The sequence below is a fragment of the Erpetoichthys calabaricus genome, chromosome 8 (genome assembly GCF_900747795.2).
Source record: "Erpetoichthys calabaricus chromosome 8, fErpCal1.3, whole genome shotgun sequence".
NCBI classification, from domain to species: domain Eukaryota; kingdom Metazoa; phylum Chordata; class Cladistia; order Polypteriformes; family Polypteridae; genus Erpetoichthys; species Erpetoichthys calabaricus.
This window is the reverse complement of record NC_041401.2, coordinates 68,798,131-68,823,143: the sequence shown is the minus strand read 5'-3', so window position 1 is coordinate 68,823,143 and position 25,013 is coordinate 68,798,131. Positions and strand designations below refer to the sequence as shown.

The 25,013-nt window shown below is 37.3% G+C and overlaps 1 protein-coding gene across 2 annotated transcripts in view; it reads right to left on the bottom strand.

Moving 5' to 3' along the window:
* The window catches only part of slc43a2b (solute carrier family 43 member 2b), a 76,870-nt gene that overhangs the window by 3,567 nt on the left and 48,290 nt on the right, over window positions 1–25,013 (bottom strand). The window contains exons 6-14 of one of the 2 annotated variants that reach the window (XM_051930966.1): window positions 20,047–20,139; window positions 18,740–18,873; window positions 14,946–15,148; window positions 13,733–13,879; window positions 12,045–12,062; window positions 7,933–8,071; window positions 7,443–7,575; window positions 6,855–6,928; window positions 1,084–1,207 (exon numbers count right to left, since the gene is read on the bottom strand). In XM_051930966.1, the coding sequence (XP_051786926.1) occupies window positions 1,084–1,207; window positions 6,855–6,928; window positions 7,443–7,575; window positions 7,933–8,071; window positions 12,045–12,062; window positions 13,733–13,879; window positions 14,946–15,148; window positions 18,740–18,873; window positions 20,047–20,139 (1,065 nt within the window). The remainder of the gene's footprint in view (window positions 1–1,083; window positions 1,208–6,854; window positions 6,929–7,442; window positions 7,576–7,932; window positions 8,072–12,044; window positions 12,063–13,732; window positions 13,880–14,945; window positions 15,149–18,739; window positions 18,874–20,046; window positions 20,140–25,013) is intronic. The other variant, XM_028806714.2, reaches the window with a different exon arrangement.

Sequence of the window (25,013 nt, the reverse complement as noted above, 5' to 3'; positions counted from 1 at the left end):
GCCAGGATTTCCATCCATCCATTTTCCAACCCGCTGAATCCAAACACAGGGTCATGGGGGTCTGCTGGAGCCAATCCCAGCCAACACAGGGCACAAGGCAGGAACCAATCCCGGGCAGGGTGCCAACCCACCGCAGGACACACACAAACACACCCACACACCAAGCACACACTAGGGCCAATTTAGAATCGCCAATCCACCTAACCTGCATGTCTTTGGACTGTGGGAGGAAACCGGAGCGCCTGGAGGAAACCCACGCAGACACGGGGAGAACATGCAAACTCCACGCAGGGAGGACCCGGGAAGCAAACCCAGGTCCCCAGATCTCCCAACTGCGAGGCAGCAGCGCTACCCACTGCACCACTGTGCCACCCTGCCAGGATTTCCCTGTATTTTTATTTTAGTTCTTTTTCCTCACTACCTTCACAAGCATTCCAGAGCCTGCTGCACAGAAGCATCCCAAAAGTGAGATGCTGCCACCACCAGACTTCATGGCAGGAATGGTGTGGTTATGGTATTGTGTAGTATTTGGTGTGGGGTTTGGTCTGATGATCAAAAAAGTTACAATTTTTGTCTCATCAGACTGTAGAACCTTCTTCAAATTACCCATGTACCATTTGGTAAACACTGAGATGTCATTTGTTTGTTTGTTTTAAACTGGCTTTCTCTTTATTACTCTCCCATAAAGCTGTGACTGGTAAAGCACACAGTCAACAGTTGTTGTCTGGGAATTCTCTCCAGTCTCATCAATTGTGGTTTGCAGTTCCTTGTGGAAGGTGGTGAAAGTGATGAATATTGGGAACAAAAGTGTTTCTTTATATTCTTTATAATCCGAAAACCTCTATTAGTCAGCCTCAGATAAGGTAGGTACACTATTTTGACTATTTTTCTACTCTGCTAACGTTCTAGTTGATTAGAAATGCAAGAAAGAATTTCAACATACTATTTCTCTTTTTAAGTTTAATATAAGCAGTTTTTCTACATTTTGACAACAGGCGCCACCTTGTCTTTGATTAAGGAGTGATCAAAGGAGTTCTGCTATAATTGGGCATTTCAGCTCAAAAAAGTGAGCAATAATCTTACCCAAAGGGGATCTCCATTTAGAGGACCCATCATGGCCATGAACAGAGGCTGTTGAAGCAAAGCGAAGAGGGCACTGATCAAAGATTGCATTCCAGTCAGACTGCCAAACTGTGTTGAAGGATAACTACAGAACAAAGGTATAAAAGAAAAAAGAAATTCATTTAGTTTTAAGCAATGAGAAAAGGGTAGTCTTCATTAAATCATAAATTATAGATTAAATAATATTTTATACTTCATAATGAGGACTACGACAAAGCATTTTTATAAATAAATACAGAGATGTTAACTAAGAAGAAAGCTGAATTATCTTTAAGGTGCACCAGTCAGCTTATGATCAGTGTAAAAGCTGATTTATGCCTTATCTGTCCGCAAAGGTCAAAAATGTTCTGCAGCAACAGTTACATGACATGAGCAGGGCTGCACACTTCTCTTTTTCGTCATGTCATGTATAATTAAAATATTTTAAGTATACGGTACTGTAGACATGAATAACATTAAAAAATAAGGAGGACTTGAAAGAGAGACTAGTAGTTGAATTGTAAAGATACAGGAGTCTCTATGACTTTCCAATGCAAGGTTACAGAGACTGGCAGATGGCACTTAATCCAAAGAAAAATGAAGCACTTGTTCATTATGGGTGCATCTTTTTAAACTGTAGTACAAATTAAAAGGAAACACATAGGATAACAGTCTTTATTGTTATAAATGTTATTGCTTTTGTAAAGGGAATATCTGTAATAACTATTATAACTTTGCAGATATTGTACTATAAAAGAAAATACATAATCTTACAATTCCTCTTCCTAGGGCAGCAACAGATCAACACTGTGTTTAGCCACAAATCTGATGTTATTAACACACAACTTAAATAAGCTAAAAGCAAGTATAAAAGTCTGGTCACAGAGGTCATGTGCCTTTTCTAGGTGACAGTCTTTGTGTAAAGTACACCACAGCCCTAATGGTTTACTACTTCTAGCACAAAAACACACTCTGACATGTTTTCTAGCTCTTACACAGTACAAGTCCATTGTCAAATATAATGAAACTAAAGGGACGTTCTCATATTTGGGTAGCGATAGTGGTAACGTATTACCTCACCTCCTTCAATAACCCAGAAGCAGTTAGCATTGTTCCTAACTGTAGTGACAGAGACACAGTTTTATTTCCTTTAATTGGCTCATACTGAATATGCTCAATTCAAAACACACTTTTAAGCAGGGGTCGCCAAGTCTGGTCCTGGAGGACCACCGTGGCTGCAGGTTTTCATTCTAACCATTTCCTTAATGAGTGTCCTGTTTTTGCTGCTAATTAACTGCTTATAAATTCAGTTTAATAGAATTGCTTTTTTCAGATTTGTTCCCCTGAATTTCTTTCCCGTTCCTCTGGATTGCTTAATTTCTTTCCTTAAATGGCACCCATACAGAAATGAAATGTGACGTGAGGGAGCCAACAGAAGACCAACTAAGTTAGGGCCTTCAACTCCCTAAAACTTCACTCCAACCAGCTGCTTAATGAGGTGCCGATTCTTGTCGTTAATTAATCCCATTCTCTAATTTTGTGGTTTGTTGCTGCTCTTGTGGTGTATTAGCAGACATTTCCAAAATTGTTGATTTTCTCGTTCTAAGAGCACTGTTAAAATGTTTTGGGGACCTGAACAGATTGACATTCCTGAGACCTTAATCTTTCTTTATTTTCAGATATTGTATGATGGACACCAGTTGTTTTGGCTCATTTTGTATCTCATTATTGCTTGGCTGATAATTAAGGAAAAAGAAACAATCAAGGGGTCTGAATCTTCAAGAACAAGTCGATTAAAATTAGTTCAAAAGAAGTTAATTATCAGCAAAAACAGGTCACTCATTAAGAAAAGGGTTAGAATGAAAACCTGCAGCCACGGCGGTCCCCCAGGACTGGAGCTGGCGATCCCTGCTTTTAAGGACTAGAATGTGGAATAATTTGCAGAATGATGTATAGGAGAAAATATAAAGGAGATCTGTAAATGAAAATCATAAAATAGATGTTTAGAGGCAAAGAGGACTTTGTGATCATCTTGGTGAATCAAGAGAAGATTACTAAGGCCTTCAGTAAAAATGAACTGAAAATGATGGATGCTGTGAGAATGAAAGGATGACAAGGCAGTTAAAAGAAACCTTCCATCAGTTTGCTTTGCAAGCACAGCTGATAATATATAAATTGATAACATTGTAAATTCAGAATTCAGTATGAAAATGTTGCATGTGATTAAGAAGGCTGTGATTAAGGAAGTACAGGACACTAGTTTTAGTATTTTGTCGTGGGATTACTTTGCTGTTTTAGGCCAAGGGAAGCTTACTGTCACCAGCTCAATTATGAATTCTACAGTGTAGACAGAACACATTAGCAAAATGTAAGGCCATCTGTTAAAATTCAAAGTTGATTTCAAAATAGATCTTGTAACAAGTAAACAAAAGAGAAAACATGAGAAATCCACAACATCATGCAAAAGGAATCAATAAAATGTTCTAGAATAGATGAGTCAAAGCCCACATGTAAGTCCTAACAAAATGTAATGGGAGCTTGAAAGCAAACAGATGGCAGATTGCTCTGTTTTATGTAAGTAACAGACAGATGCAAGAATGGTTTATATTGCGTTATTTTCGCACTGTGCAATGAACTTAGATGTATTTTTTAAACCTAGGAAATTACTTTGACATTTGTTGAGTAAAATAATTGTAAACTGCAATTTTCTTTATATATAATACGCTACCATGGCTGTTCGTTTGTCTGTCTAGGATTTTAAATCACCTGTAGCTCGCAAACCATTTTGACCTATTGTCACGTAGCGTCTACTATCCACTTTCGGGGTGATAATTGACCTCCAAGGTTATTCCTCTTTTTATATTTTTATTTTATTTTATTGTAGAATCAACTCTCGGCAGTGGCCAGCAGGACGGCCGTGCGGCACATGTGTACGGGCGCTGTTCTCATTCCTTACCACTTTCACCGTCTCTTCCCCTACCTCTTCATATCTTAAATCATTCTTGAGGCAGACTTAAGTGTCAGCTTAAGTGAAAAATTAAACAAAACGTACTACGTAATTACAACAGAAACACTGACTTAATCAGTTTTAACGTGAAAAGATGCCGACGAAAGAAGAAAAAAAGTGGGCCGCTAGGGTGGAGAAAAGAAGAGCTGCTCAGGAAGCAGCAAGTGCATCAACCAATGAGCAAACAAATGCTAAACACAGAGAGAAAGAGGATGAAAACTAGGAAAGCTCAAGTCAAGTGTATTCACTACACATTATCGTGCAGTGCGCTGTTACTGGTTTATTAATGTTACCTGTTAGATCACCTTCATATACTGATGCCATTAAAGTTACAAATACATTTTCATATGTTCATGTATGTTAACAAATATTTTTCCCCAATATGCGTACATCTAATATATGTATATGTCAATTGTAACAAGACAGGGAGTACTTGCTGTAACTTGCCACACTCACTCTTAACACTGTGAAGGCCACAATATACTAAAAGGTGAATTTATTAAAGTAATCATTTAAGTATGAGGAGGGAAGACACAAAGCATTAAGTAAAATTAGCAAAAACAAAACCCTGTTACCTCTTCAGGATTGCCTCAGCTAACCTTGAATCCAACTTATACACCTCGGCAACTGAAGATCACTAAACCACTTGCTTACTCTTTTCCAGTCCCTTCTCCTCTCTCTCTCAATCCTGGCCCTCTTCTGCAACTTGAGCCTTTGCCCAAACTCTCCTTCCAACTACATACTAAATGGTACTTCGGGCTCTATAAGTCAGTAGAAGGGCCTTTATGTAAATCTGGAAGATTCCACCAGGTGGCAGTGAGAGATATCATCAAGGTGTGAAAATGTTCAGCTTCCTTGTGTTGTGAATAGCCTGAAAAATCCATTAAATTCCGAGGACACCTTGCCACAATACCTCCGAAAAGGACGGATGTTTAATGATTACATCCATCAATCCAGGGATGCGCCCATTCCAGCATGCATTGGGCACGAGGCAGAAACAATCCATGGACAGGTGACTACAAGCACAAACATACACTAGCATCATTTTAGCATCACCAAATCCCCATGGAGCAAACAACAAGAAGCTACTTGAACCCAGGACTTGTGTAGTTTTGGTCAGGGAATTGGGACCTGTATCTGAAAGGAATAACACGAGACAGGTCTAGGTAACACAGAAAACCTCCAGAGATGAAAGTGAGCACCATGCGTAATAGGGGAGGTCTGGCATATGCTAGTGTGGGAATGCAGGGGCTGTTATGTCCTTTATATGTGTATTAACTGCCCAAAAATTGTAATAGTTATGGACAATTTATAGACTGGGGGGGGGGTGTGAGGGTGGTTTACCTAAACAGAATCATGTCATACCTTCCCAAGACACTAAAATGCAAATGATCCAAAAGGTTATAGAAATATCTGATACTGCAAAAAGAGCAAGGCAAAGAGATACCAATAGGTGGCAGCACAGGGCCAATATCTGGAGACGCTTGTGCCAGGCTGTCCATTCCAGCTGCAATCCAGTAAATTCCACAGTTGACCAGTACTATGCCTCTCTCCAGTAGACTAAACACATTTCCTGTGTAAATTTTCTAGACCAAGGGAATAGGAAGGAAGGAGGCTGTCTTAGAATCTCAGCTCTTTAAGGAAACAGAAGGCTTAGACACACACCAACCCCACAGCCTGGTAGAGAGCATTCTAGCCTGGTGTCAATGTAGCAGAATTAAGGCAGACCCTTACAACAGTGGTGACACCAGGATGAAGTCATCTCACAACTAGACTTTCAAGAGTCTATAGAAACGTTTACAGTGAAGACTGAAATGGTAAAAGGAAGAGAGGCCACAGCTGAGAGAGACTGAGTGACTGCTGGTGAGGGGAAGAGTGTCTCTGTGTAGTATTGCAGTGGACACATGTAGGCCACCTCACCACAGGGAAAGAGAGAGGCCATATGGTGGTAGTTTTGGGGGCATGGGCTTCAGTGTTAGGATGACAAATGGCCTCCCAGTAAATACAGTATATGGCACCTCAGAGGGACCTAACTGCAGCACATGGAACCATTGTGCCCATCTAAGAGAAGAGCAGGAGAACAGCTCTATTATGCTTATATAATAAGGGGAAGCACTTTGTCCTTGACTTGAAAGAGCAGGGCTATATTGCTAATTTAAAAAATATGTAGCTGGGACCTGTCTTTGAGGCCCAGAGCTCATACAGAAGCCAGTCCTGACCCTGTCAGTAATTCTGTGCCTGAGATGGAAATGACCTGGACTAGGCTTAAAAAATACCATTAAAGTGAGATGTGAGCTTAGGGACAAGGCTAACTGACTACTGGAAAAGAACTTAGGTACAGAGAAAGAAAGGGGGGTGTGGGGGAATAGAGAAAAGCAGGAGGTGAGAACTCAGAGTGGTGGTGTGGTACTTGGGAGGTGGGCAAGTGGGGCTACGTCACAACACTTGAGAGACAGTGCAGTTACCCTTAAGGTATTTATACAATGGCTGTTGCTTCATTCTGTTTCTTTCTACTTTGTGTTATTTCTATGTATGATTAAAAACCTTTCCTTAGTAGCTGTAGCTCACTTTGCATTATCCCTTGTAAAATATATGGGCACTTTTATTTAACTACAAACACACACACATATTATATATATGCATGCTTTTGCGTTTAAGCAAACTTTGGAAAAATTGACTTTTAAAATAAATATTTGGCATACTTAACATCCTTGGTAACCACACCATTGTGTCATCAAATACTTACACAGCTGCATAAAGACCTCCAACAGCGGAATGGATAAATCCTCTAACAATTGTGTGCAAAATAAATGACAGAATCTGAAAATACAAAAAATAAAATAGTATGAGGAAGGGGGCAATAAATTAGCATTGATCATATTTTCTTGCATTACCATAACAAAAGGAATTATCCAATAACTTTTGCAGAATTCATTTGCCTTTTGGTATTAGTCCAAAATCACCACCAGGGGCCAGTAAAACTTAATTTGAAATGACAGTGTAAAAAATGTACTGTTGCTTAATAAAACATGCATGTCACTTATATAACACCATGGAAAATATAATATTACTTTTGGTAAAAAATGGTGAATGAGTGAACTTTTTTTTCAAAAAGATGTTGCCATTTAAATATGTTTCTAAGTGTTTTTGGAGGCACTTTTATATAAGATTTTTTTAACATAAACCTAGTGGCATCTCTTTGCAGGAATTAACTTTAATGCTGGAAACTGATCAGCAACTTTGTGACTGGAGCCATATTCTTCATTATGTCAACCAAGATAGCAGTAGACAGCACTAGGATTTACTCTGAGTGAGTTAAGGATGCCACACTTACTTGAAGGGGGAGACTAGAGATGACACAGGTAATACCAAAAAAAACCAACAGGAGATTGGTGAAAATGAAAGCCCGAGTAGCATTTGTAATTTTCTGGATTTGCCTATCCCTGCGTTTTGGTTGGGTGGAATCACTGAAAAAGAATCAAACATGTAATGTATATTATTGATAATACTTCATTTTTCACATAGGATAAAACTGTTAAAATGCTTCTTCAGATGGGGAAAGAATTTTTTCTATCAATAACTGCCAAATTCATTTGTGGCATTATTTGAGGAAGTACCCCTTAAAACATTAACCAATTTGCACACCTATTGCCTTTAATTCCTAAATTTTACTGGCATTGCCTATGGGTTTGCTAAAAAAATCATACACTTTTCTTTACACAGTATTTCCTCTGTGTACTTGCTGCTTTTCTTTTGGATTTAACTACCGCCTACCAAATTTTGTGTCTTTTGTGGATGAACCTTGTGTTTCACTTTGTTCATACCTTCTGTCCTCCTGCTCCTGGGGTGCAGTATTACCATCATCACACTCCTTGAGCTTCCAGTCCATAATGTAGCCAATTACAGGGGCTGTGATAAGGCACAGCAGCTGCAGAACACCGAAGATGGATGTATAGAGACTTACTAGAAAGGAGGAGCAAAAGCAGTATAAGCATCACCAATAATTAACAGATTTCCAAAAATAAATGTAATGGTCAAACATCTACAGTTGTTAGTCAGCAAGTAATATGACATAATTTATACATATAAACATATACGGACTGAAATTAAATAATAACTGGGTTACATTAGGTGCAATCTTAAAATCGTGGTGTGATAAGTTAGGAGAGATCTAAGTCCAACTGACCTACTACTTTAAGTAAAGCAAAAGTAATTGAAAGTTGAATTTTTAAATAATCACTTTGCTTGTGAATAACATAAAGGTCAGACATGATTTGTCTCCTAGTGGTTGGGTTTGAACCTTATGACCCTGTGTGAGGCGTTTTCCTCCCATGATTCTACTGTACATAGGCCCTGTTCACGTATGGACTCTGCAATGGACTGATACTCTCATGCATGCTAGGGACCTGTCTTGCACCCAAAGCTGCCAGGATATGTGCATACTCCAGTTAGTTTGAACTGAATTAAGGAGGTCTGTGATTATTATTTTAATGCGTGTTTTCAAATAATTTCAGCTGTTACAAACAAAAAGTTAAAATCAATAATGTTGCATAAAGGTTTGATAAACACTGCATAATCCATCCATCCATTATCCAACCCGCTATATCCTAACTACAGGGTTACGGACGTCTACTGGAGCCAATCCCAGCCAACATAGGGAGCAAGGCAGGAATCAAACCCCGGCAGGGCGCCAGCCCGCCGCAGAACACTGCATAACGTAAAACATAATGTGACTAAATTGTGTACAGGTATGTTTAACTAAAAGAAACAGCCTCTCCCAAATAAGGGCCAAATTAAATAAAAAATCCAGCCATTCTACTGTACAAGAATACAAAAACAAACTGAAAACACCCAGAACATAAATACAGTAAGAATGAGGTTCAGATTTGTGCTTAGATGGTTTACTCAGTATTTGCATTTTTTTATATCAATCTATACTATAATCTAGGTAGCAACGAACAGAAATAAGAAAATGAATACAACCACAAAAACAACAGCCAATTATTTAACAGCCACTCTTTGGGCTTAACCAGGCTGGACGATTTCTTTATTTTCACCAAGTTCTTGTTCTTGTTTTGAGTCAGATCAAATCTGCTCATGTCATTCCCTACTCACATGTGATGTTGTGTCTAAGACAAATATATACTGACAGAAAAAGAAACGCTTTTTGTCAGACTGAAATATTCTCCTTCATTGCTAAAATAACAGAAAAAAATGAGAATAATAGGAAAACAACCAGCACAACAACAAAAACAAAAGAAAGAAGAAACAGATGTCTTGCAATCCTTCTGTACCCAGTATGGCCGTTTCTTGTGGCCACCACTGCTGGACATCTCAGACAAACACAGCCAATAAATAACTGATTTTGCAGTTATGGAGTGTTATCCTAGTGCAGTAGAAGGGCCTGATGAAGATGCCAGCCATTATCTGTCAGAGGGATCTTTCTCCTGATATTTTGACCCATGGGATCCCAAAGGTGCTCTATGGCAGTGGTTCTCAAGTTCGGTTCTCATGGCCCCCAGCGGCGACAGGTTTTCATCCCAGCCCATTTCTTTTAATTAGACACCTTAAAGTAAGCTGTTATTTCACAATATTTACAACATGAAGCAGGAATTTAGGTTTTAGATTTCTAAGAATTCTTCCTTCCTTCTTTTAAATATGTACGTATTTTAAATATTTGGAGTACTAGGGTGTTGTACCGTGTTAGCCATTATGAATGTAGAGAAAAGCCAAGCAAAATGACACCTTTTATTGGCTAACTAAAGAGATTACAATATGCAAGCTTTCGAGGCAACTCATGTCCCTTCTTCAGGCAACATGTAATCCCAGGCTGGCATCATGAAGCCTGTTCCTCAATTATCCTGTCATTGAGGTGGAAATTGCATCTTCCAGTAGTTTCAGCAGATTAGTAAAAGATCTGAAATGATTTCTCAGATGGAGTGGTGTGATGTGTCAGTCCTGGTCTGCTGTGGTCACTTAAGGGAGACCAGATCTTGGAACGATCATCTGTCCTAATTATCTGCTTAGATCTTTCCAGCAGTCAGAACATAGAGGAGCAGCTTAATCCAGTGTCTGGCACACAACATACCTCCTGCAGCACACCAGTGGTTCTCTCCTTTGTTTATGACATGAAGGTGTTATGAAATACACATAAAAAAATTAACTACTTGTGCCCTTTCTTTTATTGTGACATAAGGTTTGAATTATTGTGTTTAAAAAGTGAACTGATACTCCACCCAGACCTCGGTGGGCAAAAGTTAATTAAACTTGCTTGCCAATGCCTTACTGCACAAATTACTTTGCTGATCAAAAGGCTAAAACAAATGAACGAGTTTTTGTGCAAGTACACAATCTATAATAAAGTATTCTCAGTCCAAATGATATGTTTCGTTTCTGGCACTGTATTTCACAGAATAAAACATTGTTTATATAAACACTAGGGGGCTTTGCCTCCTGCTCACTTTGCACACCAACTCCCCCTGGCCTGCGCTGTGCACCAGCCACTTTGCGTCTCTGCTGCTCTCGTCTGTGGATTTCATTTTCACCAAACATCTTAATATGTTTGCATGCTCAGTAATGTCCTATAATCCCGTCTATGAGTCCTGTGTTGCTACCATTACTGCATGGGTTCACTCTGGCTCCCCATAACCATAAACTGTAATGCTAGTTTGTCTCCTTGTTTTTCTTTCATGGCCATATCTCTTTAGTCTGGTTAGCAGCATCTCTATCCTCTTGGTAACAGCTGAGGATATGCTCTCACATGACACATACTCTTATCTTCTTGATATTTAATATTTAAGTAAACTTTCTGGTGCTTTCTTGGTTTTTCAGTCAAAGGTTATTTGACTTCAAACTACTTCTGTTCTGACTCTTGACTGTCTTGGTAATTTTCCCTCATGCACTACTGTGGGTTCAAGTGTAATTAAAAACTGAATGTGTGGAAGGAAAACACATGTGTAGGATATTGTTAGTCTACAGCCTGTTGACATGTTATGAATGAAAGTCCAACTGGATGAATGGACCGTCATTCAAACAACTTCTCATGTAAAAAATTGAACTGGATATTAAAGGCATATGATCATTTTAAATGTATATAATGACACATTTATTGAAGATGCAATAAGATCTTTTAGCCTTTTTTGCATTACTTATGGTGGCACATTATTTAGCACTGTTAGTTTGCATATTCTAAATTAGTTCAGTATGGGTGTGGTTGTGAATGCTTTGTGCCATGGACAAGAACTCCATTAAGGGTTAGTTCCTGCTTTGTACCCAGTCTAAAGAAGCACCAGCTTCTTGAAACAGTTCAAAAATAAAGGAATTATAATAAGGATAATCCCACTGATAATCCCATGTCACTGATATTGAGATCTGCACATTTCAAATGAACTCTCTTCCACATTAATTTACAGTTAGTATTCTTTACTGGTTTCATAGGAATATTCCGTGGTTAAAAACAGATCTTGTAATTTGTTTTATCTGTACTGTAATTGAACTGTTATTGTAATATTTTGATTATCCAGACATCCATTCATTTTCTTAACTAAGTTATACACAGCAGGTTTGTAGGGAAGCCGGAGCCTATTCCAGCAAGCTTTGACTGCATGGCAGTAACAATTTATAGACAGGGAACCAGCCCATCACAGGGTGAACACATACAAAAATTAGGGGCCAATTTAGCATCACCAGTCCACCTGACACACATGTCTTTGGATTGCGGGAGGAAAGCGACACAGGCACAGATATATTTTTAAATATCATTCACTTTTCTTTTTTGGAATTGTAAGTACTGAATTTAAGCAGAGTCCTCGATGTATTATAAACTCAAAGTGTGTTAAAACATTTACTCAGCTATGTATATAATTTAGTATAATGCACAAATATCTAATCTAACTATACTATATGACTAAATTTGACTAAATATTTTCAGTCTTACCAATTTTCATCTTTTCCTCTGTAAACACAAGCAGCACGGACGCAGCAATAAAGCCAAAGACACAGGGTTAATAAATTTGAGAGAGGGAGAGAAAGCAAGACATATTAGAAAGATTAATGAACATTAATCACATGAAAGGTATAGAAGAACTGCTTTTTTGGGATGCCCATCTTCCCAGAACATTCCATAAAAGAAATATTTTGCTCCCCAAAAGGCATTGTGTTTGATCACATTTAAAGATTTAGAGCTGCATGCATGCATACTGGCTCTTCATGCTGATTAGATACATTGTTGATGTAGAGAAACATTACATAAAGGACAGAATAAGACATAGGTTCACTTGAAAGGTAAAATTCTCTCCAAACTTAAGATGTTTTCAGAATCAAGATAACAGTCATTTGTCACATGCTCATTGAATCTGTGCAGCAAGCCTTCCCATATCTTCTTTGTAATAATAAATTACTATCATAGTCTATTTTTTTGTGCCAGAATAATGTTGATATTTGCACACTATTATTATACACTTCACCTTTCCCATTAGATTTCAAAGATGTCTATTTATTTTAACTGTTTGTGTGAGTATGTGTATCAGAATTCCCTGCGATGGATTAATGTCTCATGCTGCCAAACCTCTTTTTACCCTGTTTAGTGACTCCAGAAAATAAAAGAATGAATGCATAATTAGGCTTCAGTTATTTTAAACCATCCATTAAATTCAATGCTTTCCAAAAAAAGATTTGGATGTGCAAGAGGAATAGAAAAGTGCTGATCAATGGAGAAAATCTGTTAATATATTTTCAAGGAAACAGTGGATGTGCAGATGAGATAATAAGAAAACCAGGAAACAAAGTCTTTAAATCATTCAGTTGAAATGCTTAAACAACAGATGTAAGGCATATTTCCTGTAGCTCGCAACTAGCTCATTAGAAAACTAGTTCTAGAAGTTGAGGCATTTTATAGAAAAAATGTAATTCTGGAAAATATGTGGCTGGGTTCTAATCAACTATATTTACATATTTAGCTGATGTCTTTATCCAAGGCAACTGTCAACATTTATGATACAATTGGTTACATTTCTTTTGGTTTTCCAATTGGAGCACAGGCAGTGACTTGCTCATGGTCACACAGTGTCAGTACCAGGATTTGAACCCACAATCCTTAGGGTTTGATGTCCAAAACCTTAACTACTACACCACACTGTCATGCACACTACATTCAAGCAGTCCCCTTTAAAAGTGAAATTTCTGTTTAGGGAGAAATTAGAAGGAAAAGTTTACTTTTGTTTGAATCAACACAAATTATGCATGTATAATTCTGTTTGGTAAATGAAAGAAGCAGGATAAAACAAAATCTTGACATAAAAGTTAAGCCGAGATCTGCTTGTTTTCAATATACACTACAGAACACTAAGACACATTTTAGGGTAATAACCAACTTTGAGAGATTCAGCAAATAAGTGAATAAAATGATATTTGGACTGTGATTTATTAAACTAATGTAAACCATAGCAGAAACAGTTTAAGGTTAGGATCTGCAGAATCGAGGCAATATTATACTTAACCTCTCAGAAACAATATCCCAAATACAAAAACAACAATGCTATAAAACCTAAGTTGCTCTCAGACCATTTCCTAGAAATTTTCCAAACTTAGTTAAAGATTAGTCAAGTAAGTCTTTCCTTGGCTTACCTGTTTCAAGGTTTCCATCAACAAGAGACTCCAGAATGTTGTTCATGGCACCCATGTAGAAGATGAGGCGGAGCTGTGTGACGCACATGGTGATTAGACTGAGAAGGAATATGGGGCTGAAGATGCTGCGCATGAAAGAGGGTGTCGCTGTAAGAACAGAGGAAATATTTCAAGTTTAAGCTCAGAGAACTTCTTCTGCTTTTCTGCTTAATGGAAAGTTTTATGTGAATTTGCTAATTCTTGTTTTGACCATTTTAGGTACAAAACTTCTCAATGACAACTTTGACCCAGGAGAGACACATTAGCTGCAAGTTTCTTGCTTCTAGCAGAACAGATTATTAATTAAAAGAAATGTTCTGACTCTTATTCTTTCACATTAGACATAAACAGTTTATAGTTTACTTTCTGATAAAGTCAACAATATATTTTTTTAATTTAAATATTTTTTTCTTAGTTATAGTTCAAAATATTTTACTGAAACATTTCCTCCATGAAGAACACAAGAGTGCAAACAGTACAAGTCTGCTCTTGGCTATGTTATTACTTAGATCTCATTGTTCATTGGCTACAGGTTGGTGGGGGGGGGGGGGGGGGGGCACACACACTCGATATTTTTGAAAAGCAAATGATGCAAAATGAAGTAACTGAAGTAAAGAGAATAAATTAACTAAATACACCTCTGAGCACTACTGTAAGCTTTTTTTGGAGTTCCATACAAATGTCACAATGTTTTGAGTTTGCAGACAGAAAACATGGGCAGGCATTATAATTATATAAGAAGCTCAATTAACAGTAGGGACTGGCTACAAATTAAGAGACCAGTTGGAGTGAAAATTTACATCCAATGTGACTATCCAAGACCAGAATTGCCTATGCTTCATGAAAAACCTTTAGCTATTCATTATGCATTACACCGTGTATATGGCTTTCAATTATAAAGTACTACATACAGAAAGAAAGAAAGAATAGGACAGAATAGGCTTAATCTGTTTTTAAGTGTACATTTCTATAGGTAAGAAATCATTAAATTGCCTTTCTTTAAATCATTTTTAAAACTTCCCCTGCCAAATTTAAACTAAGAAACTTATTGACATTTTATTTTTCCCTAGTTCTTTATGTCCTTTGTGAACTATTGCCTGTTAAAGAGGCTATCATTTATAGCGGTGTGTTTTTGTAAGCCTGTACTTTTTACCTCATGATTAGTGCTTCTTACCTTCAGCTTGTGGTTCACACTTGACTTCAAGATCCACTGTGGACAAGCATAACTTGTTGCCATCTTGCACAGCCAGCTCCTTGGGTTGCTGCTTCATTGAATTGCCAACACTCAGTCTTCGGCCTACCGTGGTCACTTGCTTGTAGAACTGTTTCCCGGTGATTTTGTGGTCAAAACCCAACCAACTGAATTTAATTTTGACCCTATCAGGTGGAAATACAATATAACATATTACATTAAATACACTACAGTATAATACAGTGACCATAGTGACTTCACCATGTCTGAACCTTTTCTTTGCAACCATATTATTGTAGAGCTAATTAATGCATAAATTAAAATAGCATTAAGGCTAAGCAGATATTTCATGTCAGAATTGTTCTGGTCATTTAAAATGAAAATATGAGGTAATTATTTTTGTACATAAAACTGAAGAAATCTTTACAGGTACAGCATGTAGTTTTTTCAAAAAAAAACATAGGTTCCTGCTATATCTGTCAGTATAGACAAGAATTTCAAGCATCTTTTCTTCTCAAACACAAATTCATTTCATTAATTAGTTATTATACTCTGTGGTAATGAAAACTAACAGCCCAGGGGCCTCATGTATAAACGGTGTGTATGCACAAAAATGTTGCGTAAGAATGTTTCCACGTTCAAATTGCGATGTATAAAACCTACACTTGGCGTAAAGTCACGCACTTTTCCATGGTACCTCATACCCTGTCGTACGCAAGTTCTCCGCTCAGTTTTGCAGACTGGCGGCACCCAGCGTCAAAGCAGTACTACTGTTCCTGTGTGGTTACCCTTTCTTAGATCCACATCCACGACGGCGGCTTTATCAGATACACTGAAATTAACCGCATATCGTTCATAAATTTAATGCATCTGATTGTAATTAACCTGTAACAATATAATGGTCCACAGAATGGTCAAACTATTCTAAATACCATAACTGCTTTAGCGTTGTTACTCTCACTGCACCTTCGTTTTCTTCTTTCAGCTGGTCCTGTTAGGGGTTGCCACAGCGGATCATCTTTTCCCATATTATTCTCACTGCACCACTCAGAGTATTTATATCACTGTATCTGAGTGTGAATCACAGATCTACAGAGATTGGAAAGATAATTATCGGTATACAGCATCAAGCACTTGCTGCCTTAGCCATTCGCTATTTGAACTACTCTCATCCGACCAACGCTTCACAGCCTTTCCTGTTCGGACCTCGCGGTTCACAAACAGTTTCATCCCAAGAACTATACACGCACTCAATCAGTCCATCAAGTGCTCCTTGTAGAACTGTTTGTACTTGCAAGTTACCGTGAGGTAATTGTACTTATGATACAGTTATAATATTGCACAACCTGAGCCACTTTATAAAGCGCATATTTACATATGATGACGATATCATTTTTAAGATGAAATGCAGCAAAATATGTTGATTATATTATACAGATAAAACTTTAACTTTAACTACACGGTGCCACAGCGCTAGTGAGCTTGAGCTTCGTTCACGGATTGTTCCTGCCTCACGCTGTATTCATGCTGTGGCTGGCACAACACTGGAAGGATAGATGGATAGAATAATTAAACATTACGAAGAAATTTCGATGTTCCTTAAAAGTTTTGAAGAATTGGCGTTCTAAGCTTACAGATGGCTTAACGTCTATTACAGAGCTGATTGTGTGGCGATTGGGTATTTGGAGAAAGAAAAGTATGGACAGGAATTGGGGGTTAGTACGTTTGAAAAAGACAGAACTTCTGTAATAAAGCATTTCATTGAAGGTCACGCATGGCGCAGCAAGCATCTTGCTGTAAGACATGAACAATCACTGCGCCACCGTGTTCCCATGTTTAATAACATGCTTTAACTTCATTTCATTGAAGGTCACGCATGGCGCAGCAAGCATCTTGCTGTAAGACATGAACAATCACTGCGCCACCGTGTTCCCATGTTTAATAACATGCTTTAACTTGTATCATCATGAAAATGATATCACGTATACTTCTCAGTATTTTAATTATTCAGAGAGCTGTAATATTACGAACTTAATGGATTCTGTGTCCTGACGGAGGAAGAGCACGTAGTGATTCAGGCACATAGAGCACATATAAGATCAAATACACAACAAAACATTTAATGTGCTACTTTGTTACGTTGGGATTTGAGAAACTAGTAAATTTAACGATTTTAAGATGAAGTTTATGATGTTCTACTTTAATGACAAAATAAACTACGTGACTAAAGTGGAAATTTCGAGATTAAAGTTGACATTTCGTGCTTTTTTCACACTGTGTGCCTTTTTTTTCACTGTACCCTAATAAGCTTTCATATGACACTCAGACGGTGGGCTACGAGTCGCCTTTTCACGGCGACTTTGATATGTAACAACTTTTTTATTTCGGCACTGTGCGACTTTGTGAACTTGAGCTTTCGAGTTTCTCCGACATGCTATGTCACTCGATCAACTTCCTTTTTTTGCTTATATAACTGTTTAAACCAACAAATAGTACGTTTTTCTTTGCCTCCATTTGGTATTCGCTGAAATTCTTCTATTTTTCCTCGTACTTTTACCATTGCCTTTTCACAGAACACTGGGCTTAAGGGCTATTTATATTAATTTGCATATTCAAAGAGGCGTAATTCTGGGAGGAGTTGGGCGGGACAGCAAGCGCGTGCACGTTCGTTTATTTCCACGCTGAGCGGGATTTATGTAGCAGAAGAGCGCGGAAGTGGGCGAACGCACAGATTCCTGCATCTGGATTTTTCTGTGCGTAAGCACATTTCGGCTTTTGTGCTTACGTCATGTTATAGTGCGAATTCTACGCACAGCGTTATGCATGAGGCCCCAGGTCACCAGGATCAGTAATAGAAAAATGCTGATGTATTAGATCTTGTTCTAAGTGAATAGAAGATAAAAAGGAATTTGCAAGGATATCAAGTCTCATTTACTAATAAGACAACTCTATTGCTATAAGAAAAAAATGTTATATGCTTTATGACAATATGTATTCAATTTAAGCAAACATGCACTGGTAATTCTTTCTGGGCTTCTAGTTATCTGTGGATTATATGTAGCATTGTAGCTCATTAAATTCAGACACACAGTAACATTACCATTTTGTATCGGAATACAACTACGAATGCTACCTTCAAATTGAAATATTCTGAGTAAAAACTAAACAATTAGTATATCAGTTTGAGTTTGAGATTTAAACAGATGAAAAGCAATGGCAGTACTTTGTTACTGTATAAAACTACAACTCTTAGAAGAATTTATTCTAACTGCTGCATCATCATCCCATTCATCTTTCTACTCATTTCTAACCCATTTGTCTAGTTTAGGCTCACATGTAGCAGTTCACTTTTCTGGCAGTACTAGGCACACATTCACTCACACTGGAAAAATCCTCTTTAGACTTGCCGATACGTACAGATCTGGGATGTGGCAGAATAACTGGAGTACTCAGTGGAAAAATCTATGCAGATACAAGTAACATATGTAAACACCTAACACCATTGAACTCTGGAACTGTAAGACAGCAGCACTAAATAATTCTGCCACTCACCCACAAGTCAATAAAGTATAAATTACAGGCTATTACATCTTTCTGAAAGTTATAAAGAAAGAAGTGTTGTACGGGAATGCAAAGGAAGCATATTTTGCATGGTAACATTTCACAGAAATCCCACAAAAACTAAAACTGATACAAGAAATGTTTATTTTTGTCATTAAATTTACAGAGATAGAGTATACGTATGCATGTTTGTGCATAGTACTGCTGTGACTTACGTGTAGTCCATATCTTCTGGCCCAGGGAAAGGCTCCAGTGGCCAATTAAGGAAGCAATTGAGGAAGACAAGTCCAGCACAGCCTGCCCATACCAGTAGAATAGTGATAAAGGTGACACCCAAGTCATAGATGACCTAGAGATGACATCTGTTACATTAGTGATTACATTCCTTGTATATTGATGGTATACTGCATTAAAAGTTTCCATTGACTTTTCGTAACATCTTGTGTAATAAAAGAACTTGGTATTTCATATGATGACTTAATCTATCTATCTGTTGAGAGTTGCTGAGAAGTAAAAATACATTTATAGTTCTGAGGCAGAGAACAGGTAAAAGAACAACTGGAGATAGGGTGTTGGAATTGGTTGAAATGGAAATGAGTTAATGGAAGTGAATTGGGGTTAGCTTGTTTCCATCTTTCCTTAAGAGGTTGCTGGAAACTACAGGTGTTAGCCTTGCACAGGAAAGGCTACCAGGTTTAAAGGGGTGACAAGTAGAGGAAACGTAAATGAGCAGTACGTCAAAACCAAATATCTGTCCTATTGAACTTCAATACCCAAATCAAAACCCATAAATTGTAGTAAGAGTAATCAAAGCAAAAAATTCAGAAATGGGAAATCTTAATAGCACAACTAACACATAGATAAAGATAGATTTCTTTTTGATATTCACTAACTCAAGATAATGACTCGTTTAGATTATAGCACTTTCTTGACTATAGTTCTTGTTTTGCCCAATCACAAAGTTTCATCCAAATGACAGGCCAATAATAGCCTTAAATTTTAAGTTTCTGGATTGCATATTTAACTCTTGCAACTTGTACAAATAAACACATTTTTAAGTGAGTTCTGCTTTGTGAGCCTCTGTAACCCACAGCAGAGATGCATAAAAGAGGTAACATCAGATTAGTCATGTGAGTTTTAGTCGGAGGTTTTAATAACAGCATTAGCTACTAAGAGTTCTTTAAAGAAAAAGGGTTATTTATAGAAGGAAGATGTTTGTCTGCACAGAGTTAACAGGTAAAGGCAGAGCCAGACGGACAAGCAATCTAATTATGCTTGACCTCATAATTTGTAGACTTTGTATATTAAGGAATAAAAGCCATCCACTGTCACATCTAACTTTACCAAAAACACTGAATAACTATCAGGTGAAAAGCATTGAGGACATAAAAAATACAATAGGAAATATAGAGAGAGAGGACGCAATCTGTAAATATTGAATATAAAGTATAATCAAGATAAATTTTAATCTAAAAATGTAAGTATTTAAAAAATATTAAAATAATTGTAGGATTGGCTGTACCTTAATCCCTGGAAATGTGACAGCAGATGACGCATAAGAGCCAATCATCAGGGCAATGAAGGTAGAGCGCAGATCACCAAACATGTTTGGAAGCTGGAGAAAAAAATATATATTAAATTTATCAGAAAAAAACATGTCACTCAACCTTGTCACACAGCAGCATGTGAATGAAAGCTGATGGCATTTGTTAAATGGCAACCAAACAGACAGATAGATAGGAAGAAAGATTGCACTTTATTGATGTCTGAGGGGAAATTTACTTGCTACAGTAACACATAAATTATAGTGTGTAACAGAAATATACAAAGTGCAAACTACAGTAGTAAGTACAAGATCCAGAACTATACATGCAATATAAATATACAAATATAAATTAAAATATAATAATGTCAAGGTAAGGAAATACAATTGTTGTGACACTCCTCCCAACTTCATCAGCCTACCATTCCCAGTTGTCTTTCTTTCAAGCAGATTTAACTTTGCTATGTCCAATGACAAACTTTTTGAAATTATTTTAATATCATTAAACAAACAAAATAGAATGCATTTTAGGAAACAATTTAGAGAACGAAAGGGCTCTCTCAGAGTTTCCCTTACTCATTCACTTTTTACTTAAGAACGAACACTAGTATCCTGATTTTGCCAAAGACTTGCTCTCATGATTCTATACTTCATCGAATATCAGATATTGAAATATATCCCTTTAACCAAAAAACGTATTTTATTTCCTTACTAAAGAAATTACAGTCCAATATCCATTAAAATTAGATGCTTATTGGTGTTTAATTGGGATGCCCATAGGGACAATAAAAATTGTGAGAAGGGTCCTTCACTAAATTTCAAAATTGGCAGTGAGGTCCGTGTCTTCACTTACTAGCTGCCTTTGTGTGAACTAACCTTGTAATAGACGTGCCAGTTTGTGACCGGCAGTTAGGGGTCTCTTTGTTCAATTTAGAACAGTACTCAGAGTCCAACCCCAAAAAAATAGAAAAAGCAAATTTAGATTTCTTTCCTATGGCTCAGGGTCTATTTCACAAACAGTAACAAAAGCTAAATAATAGACTTTCAAGTTTACTGTTTTTTCCTGATTTCTCCAAACATTGGAAAAACCCTGCAGCAGGTCATTTCTCACTCCAAGGGTAGGATCATCGGAGATGTTTCTCTAGCTTCTCTCGTAACCCATGCCTCCTCTTTTCATTTGAAGCTGGCTCATCAAAGTAAAAGATCTGATTGCCGCCAACTTTCACAGTGAAAGTACAGGATGTTCTGTGCATACAGCTGTCAACAGAGCTAACAGAAGCCATGGCAGCTGATCACTACCATGATAAAGAGAGGGAGCTGCACAAGGAAAATGAAACAAGGCGGACGGTTAATTTATTATTATTAAAGAAAAAAGATTTCATAAACTGATATGTGTAAGCCTTCAGTGTGATTCATGACAAATAAACAAACCAAGGCACTCTTGTTAATTTTTTCATAATTTTCCAACGGAGCATAGTAGTAGGGTGTTGTACCGTTGTTAGTCATTATGGATGTAATGAGAAGTCAAGCAAAAATACACCTTTTACTGGCTAACTAGATTAAATATGCAAGCTTTCGAAGCAGCTCAAGCCCCTTCTTCTTCTGCAGAAGGGGACTGAGTTGCCTTGAAAGCTTGCATATTGTAATCTTTTTAGTTAGCCAATAAAGGGTGTCGTTTTGCTTGACTTCTCATTGCTTCCAATAGAATGAAAATAGATCCCTTAATAATGGAACTGTCACCTTTTTATAATTTTGCAGAACACCTGAAGGTATTTGAAAGGGTTTGTCATGTAATACCTCTGTATAGCTTTGCTTTAAATATCTTTCTGCATTCTCTCTATTTCCAGTCTTCTTTTGTTAAGTTGTGAAATAATCAGTTACAGAGTTTCTACTGCCTCAGCAGATATTATCCACCTTAATAAAAGGACAAGTGTCTGTGTATCTGCCTGGTTGCTAGTGCTTGGAGGAAAAAATTTACAATACACCAAACATGTAGAAGAAGGGTAAAGAAAAGATAAAAAATCTAAATAAGGGTATAAAAATAAGAAAACTGGGTCTTATCGGCCCATTCTGTCATCCAGCATTTTATGGTGGCAACAGCAGCATGGTAGCAGTTTTCTTCAACCCATTTGGGGCATAGTGAATAAGGTTTATTGCTCTAATGCTAATGACTAATAACTTTGCTTAGTGGGGAATATATGAATGTAAATAATAATAAATTGATGTGCATGTCGGGAAACCAAAGCCCCAATATGACTAGGTTACTGTCACTACATCAGGAAGAGGAAAGAGGAAAAAGCTGCCTCAAATGAAAGGAATCAGGTGCTTATTATGATATCAGACCAAATGGACAACTTGTGTATCAAATAAAAAACATGAAGTCTACGTTGATTACTTAAATTTCAACTCATAGCACAGCTAGTGTTCAATTAAATGAGAAGATACAAACAGCTTATAAAAACTGCACTAACAGTGTTACACTGCAGTGCTGGGAATAGAATGCTTCTTCTACGCCTGGAACAAGCAGTCCAAAATGAAATCATACATTGTCATATACAACACTACCCCTGAAATGTATTAACTGTCAGTAATGATAGTGATTAAGAATAAATTCTGGGTGGCAAGTGAAGATGTTGTTACCTTTTTATATATATTTTAATGTTTTCAAATTCACATAAATAAAGCATTATGTTATTTAGAACTTGTTTCACCCTATATCTTTATGAAATTTAAAATTTCAGCCTGAGGCTAGACACTGTTTCCAAAAAGACTACCAACAAAAACAAACATTTAATCTTATATAGCACTTTTCTATAGTAAATGCCATCTTAGTGTACTTTACTGGTACAGAGTGTGATGGAGCCCTTACCTGGCCGGGATACCTTCTTAAAGGAAGGACCGGGGGAGCAGATATGCACAGGTCACTGCCTCCCCTAGAGCACTAGATGGCAGCCCCCTGGGTTGCAGCAGTACCTGGGATTTCAGTAGAGCTCCATGGGAGATGGAGTTTGGCGAAGCCATGTTGGGTTCTCTGGAGGTCACTGGGGGAGCTGCAGAGCCCTACTCTGTCAAGCTTCTGCCACACCTAGGAGTTCTTCTGGACCTCACTAACAAGCCACCTGGAGTACTCTTAGGTGCAGCATAAAAGGAGCCACCTGCCTTCCATTTGGAGAACCAGAGTCAAGAGGAGGAGGACAACAACAACAACAACGATGATGATGACAATGACGAGTGGAGGCGGAAGGATCCAGAAAGAGGAAGAGAAAGAAAAGAAGGCAAAGTGCTGTGTGCTGCTTTATTTGTGGTTAGTGCTTTATTATACTGTGCATTGTTGGGAGACGAATGGAAAGCGTTTTCCATATCAAAATAAAGCTGTGTGTGTTGTTGGACTTGTGCCTACTGTCTGTCTGTGTTGGGTTTGGAGAGCTGGTGTGTCCAATGGAGGCCACAAAAGATACAGTAAAATTACATTTTTTTTTACAAGTAGCAGACAGCCAAAATAATAAGTTGATTAGGGTCACACTGTCAGAGAGAAGTGAGAATGAAACTGGCCACGTTTTATGTTTAAACATCCATGCCTTAGCCACTAGACTAAACCTCATATGAATAATGAGCAATCCCTGAATGAACAATACAATGTAATATGAAATGGAAAAAAAGAAACATTTCTCTGTGACATTTGTTTTCCTTAGATATTGTCAATAGTATTTCTTTAGATGACCTTTGCAGTTCAAGTTTTAGGTACTCCTCTGGATTGCTACCTCAAGTTAACACATACAGTAGGTAAGACTGGTGACTGCTGTATTATTGCTAATTTTTGGGGTGTGTTCCACCAGTGGTGAAGGATTAGGACAATAGTGAGTGGATGTGGTGATTATGGTGAGCGTTTACATAAGAACATAATAAATTCTGTAAACAAGAGGAGACTATTTAGTTCCTTAAGCTTGTTTTGTTAGGTATTAGCTAACAAAACAAGCTACGTTAAGTTGTCCTTACATCTGATCAAAGTGTTTCTTTTTTAATCATTTCGGCCTCTGTGACAACTACATTACTCTAAAAACCATGTTAAAATTTTACTTATGAATGCACTTTCCTTTAACTTGGTTTTGTGGTGAATGTCTGTAATGTCAAGTAATATTCTCTATTAATCTGTATTACTTATTTTTCTGAAGAAAAATTACCCTGTTTTCAATTCTTAAAATTGTTTTATTTTCTCTTAAACTATTCAACCATATATAAATAAAGGAAACATTTTCTAATTATGAACAGCACATTGTACAGAAAACTCTAGACAATCTTTCACAATATTATAGTAAGATCAATGTAAATGGATTCAAAAATGAGATGAAGCAAGTTTAAAAGATTGTAAGGCAAGGACATTTTGTGACTGACAAAAAAAATAAATATTGTGCTAGATGATGGTCAAAATTAAAAACACTTTTTTAAGGAGAAAGCATCTTATATGGGCCTGCAACAGCTGAAACTAGAAAAGAAGTCAGTTTCAGATCATCTAGACTGAGTAAGACAAAATCCATGTGTGTCACGAATATTCCTAGTTAAAAGCATGTTTTCAGTTGCAAAAGACTCTTTCACAAAGTACAATAAGTTAAGCTACCCAACTACTGTTGACTGACAACAAACCATTTGTCTTGATGGTGGTTTGAGATGATGAGCTGTAATTACAAAAAATAAAAACATATTCCAACATTTAGCACATTAAGGCACAATGCCAAAGTCAAATGAAAAAAATGTTTTGGCAGTTGTAGGGTTGTGTGTTTTTAGACAATCACGCAGTTTGCTCTCTACTGATGTAGTGCTCTGAAACAGTTTGTTGTTTACTTCCTCTACAAATACAAAAAAATCAAAGCCAATAGTTTGGAAATGCTAAAAAACACCCTTGATGGCACATTGTGACCTATAAAAGATCATGGATTGGTTTAAACCGC